This window comes from Quercus robur, chromosome 3, assembly GCF_932294415.1.
Source record: "Quercus robur chromosome 3, dhQueRobu3.1, whole genome shotgun sequence".
Taxonomy (NCBI): Eukaryota; Viridiplantae; Streptophyta; class Magnoliopsida; order Fagales; family Fagaceae; genus Quercus; species Quercus robur.
The window spans coordinates 53,518,453-53,529,592 of record NC_065536.1 but is presented as its reverse complement, the minus strand read 5'-3'; the positions used below and the strand labels follow the sequence as shown (position 1 = coordinate 53,529,592).

General features: G+C 36.6%; 2 protein-coding genes across 3 annotated transcripts; both read left to right on the top strand.

The window, feature by feature from the left end:
* LOC126719775 (uncharacterized) lies at positions 1-567 on the top strand. The gene has a single exon (XM_050422295.1). It carries the CDS (start codon positions 1-3, stop codon positions 565-567), a length of 567 nt encoding a protein of 188 aa, XP_050278252.1.
* Positions 568-1,682: 1,115 nt separating this feature from the next.
* On the top strand, positions 1,683-11,140 carry LOC126718362 (uncharacterized). Of its 2 annotated transcripts, XM_050420508.1 has the most exons (4): positions 1,683-1,971; positions 3,561-3,910; positions 10,518-10,574; positions 10,783-11,140. In XM_050420508.1, the coding sequence occupies exons 2-3, from the start codon at positions 3,579-3,581 to the stop codon at positions 10,525-10,527; spliced, it is 342 nt and encodes a 113-aa protein (XP_050276465.1). In that variant the 5' UTR covers positions 1,683-1,971; positions 3,561-3,578; the 3' UTR covers positions 10,528-10,574; positions 10,783-11,140. The 2 variants fall into 2 exon arrangements, with proteins under 2 accessions (XP_050276465.1, XP_050276464.1); XM_050420507.1 differs by lacking the exon at positions 10,783-11,140 and having other exon boundaries at positions 10,518-10,723.

The window sequence follows — 11,140 nt, the reverse complement described above, 5'->3', positions numbered from 1 at the left end:
ATGTTGGCGCAATACCAAGCAAACACGCAGATTGTAGAGATGAAGGTTGTGAGCAATGGCATTGGAGGAACAAGGTGGAGTCCTCCACAATCTGGTTTTATTAAGGTTAATTTTGATGGCGCCGTGTTCGGTAATTTAAACATGTCAGGCATTGGAGTTGTAATAAGGAACAATAATGGAGCTATTATGGCATCTTGTGTAGAAAAAATAAATCAAGCTTACAAGGCAGATGAGATAAAAGCTTTGGCAGCACTTAAAGCATTGAAGTTTGCACACAAACTAGGTTCCCAAAATGCCATACTCAAAGGGGGCTCTCTTGGTCTGATTCAACCTTTGAAGGCAGAAGACCATAATCTATCCCCACTGGGTTTATTGGTAGAGGATGTGAGGTTGTTTGCAAATAATTTTGTAAGATTGTTGTATTCTCACATTAAGAGAAGCGGCAATAGTATAGCTTATAATTTGGCAAAACATGCTATACACATACCAGATTTTCAAGTATGGATGGAAGATGTCCTATCATATATTGTTTCGTTTTTACAATCGGATGTAGCTGATTTACCTTAATAAAATCACACAAGTTCATTCTAAAAAAAAAAAAAAAAAACCTTGTGTAGGTTGGATTGGGTTGATTTTTACATATGTGATAAGTTAGGTTGGGTTGAGAATTTCTTAACTTAACAAGGTTGGGTTGAAAAAAAAAAAAAAACACTTGAAACTCCTAGTAAAAACTTAGATTTGTGAAGGTTTAAGAAATTTCAAATCATAGTTTTACTATATATGGAAACAAAAAATAAGCTAATTAAGTAGCTCATGAAAAAGCTTGAACTTGTTTGATAAGAAAACGAACCAAGCTTGAGCATGTAATATTGTTTGGTGATGAGCTTATGTTTGAAATAAAATTACATGAACAAGAAACTTTTAATAAACATATTTGCTCGGCTCCTTCATAGCCTTAATTGATTTAATTAATGGGTCACCAATTGGACTATAAAGGTATTAAAAGTTTAGTTAACTGAAATCCACACATTTATAATATTTTCACAACAAATTATAAGCAGTAAGTTATAAGATAAATTTTTTTTTGTTAAAATGCAAATTACACTCTCTAATTTTGACTGAAATTCAACTTAGTCATCTAATTTTGCTTTCGTTTAATTGAGTTCTCTAAATTTTAAATTTATTCAACTCAAGTTTTTAATCAAATTTCATTAAAAAATTACCACTAAAAATATTTTTCTCACATTAAAAAAATCTTTAAATTAGTAAAAAAATTTCATTAGTTTATTTTTTTGAGAATCATTTTTTTCATTAGTTAATTACATACTTTCTTTTTTTTTTTTAGGAAAATTTAATTACATACTTAATAGCAAATTTTTTAATGGAATTATATAGTGATCTAATTATACAACCTAGACCAGTTTAGGTTATGGGTCTGAGCTTAATAAGCCATGAGTCCCCTAACCCATGTGTTGAAAAGCAATCCCGAAAACTCGTATCAATTTTCGTTGAAACAAAGAGAAGGCCTCAATCAATATATCAATATATTATTATTGTTATTATTATTATTATTATTATCTAATATTAAAACTAAAATCTCTTAAACTTTTTCCACGTCGGCATAATATTAAAAAAAAACATAAATATAAAAAAAAAAAAAAAAAAAAAAAAAAAAAAAAAAAAAAACCTTTTCACGCAACATTTCTAAAATCCTATAAACGCAAAACCCAGTCTCTGCCTTCTTCTTCCTCAGTCAAAACCCACCATACCCACAAACCAACAGAAGCCCACTATACCCACAAACCAGCAGAGATCTCCTTCCTCAGCGCCAGCACCACCCACAACAACCGCAAACTCTCTGGATCGAAGAAGAGCCTTTTTCTTTCTCACAGTGTATCTGAGTTCCTTCCTTCTTGTCTTCCTCTCCTCACAGTGTATAAATACTGACAGAACGTGGCTGCTTCGGTTGAGGTATCTCCAAATCTCAGTTCTTTTTGTGCTCCATTCTTTTGCTTGATGATTTTTGTTTTCCTTATTACATTTTGTTATATGGATTGGTAGTAATGGTTTGCTGCTCGGTTTGAACACATATCTCAGTTTCTGATATTATAAGGAAGACAAACACATATTCAAAATTGAATCTTTATTATTGGTCTGAGAGTTTGGGTGTTTGACAGAGATATAATTGATTAATTGAGAAACAGAAAGAGAGAGAGAGAGAGAGAGAAAAGCCCAGGAAAATTGATACGGATATGGACTCTTTAACTCTTATCTATACCTCTGCGCTGTTCTTGTAATTCACGGGTTTAATGGAGTGTACTTTGGCAAATCAGAGAATTGTGGGTCAACTTTCCTAGGTTCTTTTACTTTTTATACTTTCCTTCCTACCGTTTTGCTTTTCTGTGTCTTATTTTTATGCTTAGGGGAGGTTTTAATTTATGAAATAAGCTATAGGTGGAATTAATACCCAGTTAGTTGTGGTGAAATTGTACTTCTGGCTTAGGCAACCATGCCCACTAACTGATTGGAAATAACTTGGAATGTAAATGTTCAAAGCCTTGTTGTTTTGCAACTTATCTTTTGGAATCCAGGTAGGACAGGCTTAGCAGAGGTGCAGACATTGTAATTGTTTGTTCAATTAGAAATAACATTGAATTGCTTTGCTGTGGTGTGGTGTGGATGATTGTTTTGATTCCTGTGGTTTTTAATTGGAGCTCTGTCTTTTGGTTCAATTCTGATAGACGCTAAAGAAAAACCACCAATACTGTCACATGCTGTATTTTAAAACTACAACCATAGTGTCATGTTTTGTCACCAGTTGCTTTTTTTTAGCACATTCATTTCTTATTATGCTTTGTGTTTTTGTTTCTTCAATTAGAAATAAAAATGAATTGCTTTGCTGGGAAATTCCATTGTTGTGAATCTCTATCACTACAAATATATATAAAGGGCATTTTGTAAATTTAGTTATTGTTTTAATACTTTGAACCAAATGCTCATGTTGTAGTTGCTTTATGGTTAGAATTGTTAGATACATATGTTTGATTGTTAGATACTACTTTTTTTTTGGTAAACAATTTCCACACCATGCTGCTGTTGATTAGTCATAAATTTAATTAAGCTATTTGTATCTTAGTGAGCATATATTTTCATGTTCTACGGTTCCATTAACACTTTATACTTTGGATGATATTTTGGCATATGAAAGAAAGCGTTACTTTACAATTCTACCAAATTACTCTCAGTTCTTGGTCTGCAAAAGTTTGTGTCTTCCTCACTCATTTTAAGGGCTTTAATCATTTAATATAATGCTGTGAAACAAATGTCTTTGTTCTTTAAATTTAATGTAGTTGTGAATTTTCAAATCATTCATCATGATAATATTTTCATTGTCCCCACATATGTACGGTTCTGTTTTTAGGTTCAATTTCAAAGAAAGTAAAAACTAATTGTATTTTTTACAAATTTTTTAGTTGAACCTTTATTTTGAACTAAATTATTTATTTTCCTTCATTTTTAACTCAATTTTATTTAATTATCCCGTGCATCGCACGGGTTAGCGACTAGTTTCATCGAAAATGAACTCAGTGGCGAGGCAGGCATGGAGGCTTTTGAGAGGGCCAAGTCAGAGTGGGAGCATTGACTCAGTGAGTTGGGGAGGGAACCATTATCAGACTCAGCAATGGAGGGGGATCCGAGTGAAGGTCCGGGACGGTAACTTGGAGCAAGCGTTGACGTGGATGCAGAGGAAGATGCAATCGAGCGGCATCGAACGACTGATCAAGAAGGAGCAGAGGCACCACATCAAGAACTCTGAGAAGCGCATCTTGGCTCGCAAGAACCTCGAGCGCAAGATTCGATCCCAGGACCTTGCTCGCAAGCTCAAAGCCATTCTCGTCAAGAAAGTCAGGTTGGTCCTTATTTCTATTACTTTCATTTCATCTTTTTAGATGCAAGTTGATGAAATTTATTTGTTGATTGTTACTAAATAATTTAAATTTGATTTTCATTAATTTGAATAATCATCAACTTATTGTATGTTTGTGCAAAATTAATGAACTATGGTGCTTCATTTGATTGTGATTAGTAATTATATATGGCCCATGATTATGTTTGTTTCTTGGGTGTGTGTGTGTTTTGTACGATTTAGTTTGAACAGTTAGGAAATGGTGAATTTAATTATTTGATCGAACTTCACGTATGGGTCGCTTGAACTTAAGTGGGACCCAATACGCAGAAGTTTTTTAAAATGGGAGGTAAGGTGGACACAAGGAATTGAACCGAAGATGATATTATGATAAATTATCAATGCCAAGAGTTTAATTACTGAATTATAAAAAAAAAAAAACTTATAAAAAAGGAGATAAATTACCGATTGTCTTAAAAGTGTTCGAAAATAGTGAGTTTAATAATTTAATCTAACAGTGTCCAGAAAATTCTTTCTAGACTTTGTTTGAGTTGCCTGTCTTGTTTTAAAGTTCTTCATTTTGGGCTGTTTAAACTTTAAAGCTTTGTTGAAGCTGGTATTAAAAGCGAAAGCTTTGTTGAAGCTGGTGTTAACAGTGAAAGCTTTTGTTGAAGCTTGTTTTTTTTTTTCCTCTTACTAACCACATATAGGGCTGAGATGTGGAGGAAATGAGTTGAAACTGTAAGATCAAACTTTTGTAGCTAGTTTGAGTGTGCAACTTCATACTTTTTTTTTGATAGGTAATATAAGAACTATTATTAATAAATAAAAGATGAAAAATACAAGATGTTCATGATGATGAACAATAAGAAACAGAAGAAACAAACAGGCAAACAAAGAAGAGGGAAATCAGATAGAAAAACTAAGGGAAGACAAAAACTCTGGAAGAGACGAAGACTCAGTAAAACCCCAACAACAAGACCACTCAAAAAGACTACGATGGCTTAAAACCTTCAACTCATCCAACGTCTTCTCCTTGTTCTCAAAGGAGCGACGATTCCGTTCCAACCAAACAGTCCACATTATGCACCCTGGAATCAAATTCCAAATATTTGAGTTGTGCTTCCCGAGCCACTGATGCCAACAAGACAACAATCCCGCCACCGATCCTGGCATAACCCAATGAATACCATAAGCCTGAAGCATGAAGGTCCATAAGGTATGAGTAACAGGACAGTGAAGGAGGAGATGGTCAACCGACTCCCCATCACAACAACACATACAACACCAATTTGTCAAAATGCGACCCCTAAGCTTGAGATTATTCAACGTGAGAATCCGATCGTGAGCAGCTGTACACAGGAAGAAGGCCACTCGCTGAGGACCCCTTTCCGTTCCAGCTGTGCAACTTCATACTTAGCCTATATGGACCTATCTTCTTGGACTGATTACATAATGAGTGAATTTGCTATCTGATGGGCCTTAGGTGAATCATCTATTGCATTTTGGCTATAAACAATTTGTTGAAGATGGATGCACTATATTAATCTGAGAACTCTTCTAGCCTCTTCTTGGGCTTTCATGTACTGTATGTGCAGTGGCTTTTTTTTTTTTTTGATAAGTAATAAGTTTTATTGATATCAAAAAGGAGCACCCTAGTACACAGGGAGTGTACAAGGGGTCAAGAAATCAAATACAAAAATTGCAAGAGTCTAGGAAATCAATAAAAGAAGGGAATGATTGCTTTTGCAAAGCAAACAACCAATCCACTAAAGTTCTAAAAAGTAATAGCTTAAGGTCCGGAATAGATCGCTCAATATCTTCAAAACATCTACTATTTCTCTCCCTCCAAAGACACCACATTAAGCAATGAGGAACGATGGACCAAATATAACTATTTCGATGACGACCAAAACTGCCTTGCCAACACCCTAACAGCCCCGAAACAGTACACGGCATAACCCAAGTTACTCCAAATAAACCCAAAACCATAGACCATAGATTCGTAGCAATAGGACAATGAAGGAAGAGATGGTCAACCGATTCACCATTTCTCTTGCACATGTAGCACCAATCCAAAATCCACACCTTCTTTTTCGTAAATTATCAATCGTCAAGCATTTCCCTAAGGCAGCAGTCCAAACAAAGAAAGCTACTCTAGAGGGAATCTTCTGCTTCCAAATACTTTTCCAAGGAAAACCATAGATAGTATTGCCAACTAAAATTCTATAGTAATCATTAACCATGAACCCCTTATCTCTGCTAGCTGTCCAACACATTTTATCCTCACCAAACCCCCTTGTTGAAGAACCATATATGGTTTCCATGAATAGGGTTAGGATTGGCATAAATTGGGCTGCTCCTCTTTCAGCTTTTATGGAATTGAACTGATTATGCCAAGAGTCTTGTGGGATTTATGAGAAATTTCAAATTGTAACGATGGGGAGATAGAAGGGGTGGTTTCATTCCTCCATTTGTTAGAATCTCATGTTCCCATTAGAAAGGGGGGAGATAGGATGAGATAGCAGTTAAAGAGAAGTGGCGACTTCACTATTCAATCTTTTAATGAGACACTAAGGGGTAGACAGTGGCTTGATTGAAAATTATTACATGTGAGAACCTTCTTAAGAGGCATTACTCTTTGTGAGTTGGTGGTGTGTGCAGATGTGTAGTGAGGAGATGGTGGACCATCTTTTGATAGGTTTAGGATTGGCATAAATTGGGCTGCTCCTCTTTCAGCTTTTATGGAATTGAGCTGATTATGCCAAGGGTCTTGTGGGATTTATGAGAAATTTCAAATTGTAATGATGGGGAGATAGAAGGGGTGGTTTCATTCCTCCATTTGTTAGAATCTCATGTTCCCATTAGAAAGGGGGCAGATAGGATGAGATGGCAGTTAAAGAGAAGTGGCGACTTCACTATTCGATCTTTTAATGAGACACTAAGGGGTTCATTCCCATGTCTTTCCCTTGGAAAGCCATCCATAGGAGGGAAGGGGGGGGGGGGGGTGGGGGTTAAGGTTCTTTGGGGTGATTAGTGACTTTAAGGGTGATAAGGCTCCTGGCCCGGATGGCTTTTCTATGGCGTTTTTTCAGGCTTGTTGGTGTTTTTTGAAGGCTGAAATTATGGCAGTGTTTCAAAACTTTCATACCCAGGCTGTGTTTGAGAAGAGCCTTAATGCTTCTTTTCTTGCTCTTATTCCCAAAAAGGTAGATGCTGTGGAGATCAAAGATTTTCGACCTATTAGCTTAGTTGGTGGGATTTACAAGATTATTTCTAAGGTGTTAGCCAATCGTCTTAGAAGGGTGGCTCATGGGCTTATTTCAGATTCTCAGAATGCATTTGTGAAAGGTAGACAGATATTGGACTCTTTTTTAATTGCCTCAGAATGTATTGATAGTAGGTTGAAGTCAGGTGTTCCAGGAGTGTTGTGTAAGTTGGATGTGGGGAAGGCTTATGATCATGTGAGTTGGGGTTTTTTAATGTATATGCTTCAGCGATGTGGGTTTTCAGAGAAATGGAGAAAATGGATAATGTGTTGCATCTCTACTGTTAAATTTTCCATCTTGATTAATGGTAGTCCTTTTGATTTCTTTGGTAATTCTAGGGGGATTCGGCAAGGGGACCCCTTGTCTCCGTTGCTTTTTGATATTGTTATGGAGGATTTGAGTCGTATGTTGGATGTGGCTGCTACTACTAGTCAATTCTCAGGCTTCTCTGTTGGTAATACAGCTGGTAACTCGGTGATGGTGTCTCATCTTTTATTTGCTGATGACACTCTTATTTTTTGTGATGCTGATCCTACGCAAATAGCTAGTTTGAGAGCAATTCTGGCTAGATTTGAGGAGGTTTCAGGTTTAAGGATTAATTTGGGGAAATCTGAGTTGGTTCCTATAGGGGTGGTGCATAATATGGATGTTTTGGTGGGGATGTTGGGTTGTCGGCAATCCTCTCTTCCATTAAGATATTTGGGGCTACCGTTAGGAGCTAAATTTAAGGAGTTGTCAGTTTGGAATCCTGTTTTGGAGAAGATGGAAAGGAGATTAGCAGGCTGGAAGAGGTTGTATCTCTCTAAGGGGGGGTAAGGTAACTCTTATTAAAAGTACTCTTTCCTCCTTACCTACATACTTCCTTTCCCTCTTGCCTTTACTTGGGAAGGTGGCTAATCGTATGGAGAAGCTACAACGAGATTTTCAGTGGAGTGGCATTAATGGTGAACCTAAATTACACTTAGTCAGTTGGGCTCAGGTTTGTAAGCCGCTGCAGGTTGGGGGGTTGGGTATTAGACGATTGAGGAGTTTTAATTCTGCCTTGTTAGGAAAATGGTTATGGAGGTATGGCATGGAGACTGAAGCTCTATGGAGGAGGGTTATTGAGGTGAAATATGGGAATGATTGGGGTGGTTGGTGCACGAAAAAGGTGACCAGTGCTTATGGTGTTAGTTTGTGGAGACATATTAGGAGTGGCTGGATGAGTTTTTCTAAACTCCTTTTTGATGTGGGGGATGGTACTAGAGTGAAGTTTTGGAAGCATGTGTGGTGTGGTGATCTTACTCTCCAGGAGGCTTTTCCGGAACTTTATTGTATTAGTAGAACAAAGGATTCTTCAGTAGCGGAGGTTATGTGTTGGTCTGGTGGGAGAATTCATTGGGATGCTAAATTTCGTCGTCCTCCACAGGATTGGGAGCAAGAATCCTTTGATCTGTTTATGGATATGGTCTACTCTACGACGGTACGGGGTTTGGGTCCAGATCGGGTTTGTTGGAAACCAGCAAGGAGTAGAGGGTTTGAGGTTCGAGGATTCTATCTTTCTTTCTACCCTCATACCATCTTATCTTTCCCTTGGAAAATAATTTGGAAATCAAAGGTTCCTCCAAGGGTTGCTTTCTTTTCATGGTCTGCTTCCTTAGGAAAGATTTTAACAACAGATAACCTCCGCAAACGACGTGTGCTAGTTCTTGATTGGTGCTATATGTGTAAGAAGTGTGGGGAGTCAGTTGAGCATCTTCTTCTTCATTGCCCCATTGCTTGTGAGATGTGGTCGTTGGTGTTTTGTTTGTTTGGAATTCAGTGGGTTATGCCTCAGAAGGTTATTGAGTTGTTTGAATCTTGGCAGGGTAAGTTTGGACGGCATAGAAATATAGAGTTGTGGAGAATTGTGCCTCATTGCCTGTTATGGTGTATTTGGTGCGAAAGGAATGCTAGAAGCTTTGAGGGATGTGAACGCTCTATGTTAGAGTTTAAGTCTTTTTTTTTACACACTCTCCTGGATTGGAGTGTGGTATTTTGTCATTTTTCTTGTTCTTCCCTTCCTGTTTTATTTGATCATTGTAACCTTGGTTATTGATTTATGTCCCCATAGTACATCCCCAATGTACTCGGGTTGGCTGTTTTCTTTTGTTTAATAAAATTTTCGTTACTTATCAAAAAAAAAAAAGGTTCTTTGGAGAGTTTCCTTCTTTGTATAGACTGGCTTGATTGAAAATTATTACATGTGAGAACCTTCTCAAGAGGCATTACTCTTTGTGAGTTGGTGGTGTGTGCAGATGTAGTGATGAGATGGTGGACCATCTTTTGATACATTATAGTGACTAGTGTGGCATTTGGGTTGTGGAGTTATGTTTTTAGGTCCTTTGGGATCCTGTGGGTATTACCCGATAAGGTCTTTGATCTATCATGTGGGCGGCAGAATTGGGGAGCTACTCATTCTTCAGATTTCTGGAATCTTGTTCCTTTATATTTGTTGTGAACTATATGGAGGAAAGGAATTGATGTACTTTTGAAGATGTGGAATACACTAGGACTCAGTTGCTAGTAATCATCAATAGTTCTTTATATCCGTGGTGTGGTCTTATGCATTGCATCTTATGGATAGTGATTTCATTGAATCATTCAGTCATTACACATGTAGAATGTAGATATTTCTTTCCTTTGTAATTCTTTAGGCTCCTTTGTGTATTCTTATCCAAAAAAAGAAGTCTTGTGGCTCAATTGGCAACTTCTAGTGTTTCTAACAAAGACGTTCATGATTCAAACCCTCCACCTCCACCATCCAACTATAAAAAAAAAATAACAATAATAATATTTGAACTGATTATTATTTTCTTAAATCTAGGTTTGGGTTTGGGGTAGGGGTACTGTTGCTTGAGTCCATAGCATATAAGGAGTTATAGTTGTATTTGTATTTTTAGGCGGTTAATAAGGAATGCAATTTTTTTAATCTTCCGCAAGTGAAGGTTTGGTGGTAATGTCATTGGTTAGTTGTGAGCAACAAGGTCCTTGGATTTTTTTTTCTTCTTTCTTTTTTTAACTTACTTCTAAGGTGACTTGGAGATATAGGTAAAGGTTCTTGAGTTTGGTTACTTTGTTTATTTATGCACTGGGAATCTAAATAGTGATGCCAAGGGAAGTCTATCTCTTTGAAGTATTATGGTGCGGATATAATTGTCTTATTTTGTTCTTCTTCGTCTTCTTATCTTGGTTTTTATGTTTTTTTGCTCATTCTTGAGATGCACCATCACCCGTTTGCTTTCTCATTTCCACATCTAGAATATTCTTATATCTTTATTTATTTTTGCTCATGTACACTGATACGCTTTTGGAATTTGCAGGGGTCTATGAGAATATCTGCAGAGCAGTTTCTTGGTAGAAAAAGAGTATCATCATAAGTATGCTTTTAATTTGCAGGCATCTTGTTTTTGTTCTGGAACTTAGGGGTTTATGCAGCATTCTGTACTCACTATAACAAACATGATTGGGTTGGCTTTTCTTTGAAGATTTCATAAATTTCATCCTCATTTTGAGACTTGATACTCCACATGCATTGAATTGTTAAATGGTGGATAAGCGGTTCACGATTATGAAATCTTGTTGCAGTGTGCTCAAGGCTGAAACATGAACATGGACTGCAAAGTTGAAATCGTGAATCAGTACGTTGTTAAGTCAATCATATTTGAAGAATCTAACCAACTTTACTGTACATGGCATCTAAAGAATAGGTCTACCTACATACTATTGTTATTCAATTTGCCCAAGAACACTATTAACTACAAGATTCTTGGCGAAATAACAAATTAATTGACATAAATGATAATTATAGATGTTTTACTACAGAAAAGTGTATATCCATTTGTATTTCCAACCTTTTGGATGCCAGCAGTATGTGCGATTGGTTAAAAAATGAAAATTGTATTTCACTATTGCGATTAATACATATACACACATATTTGGAGAA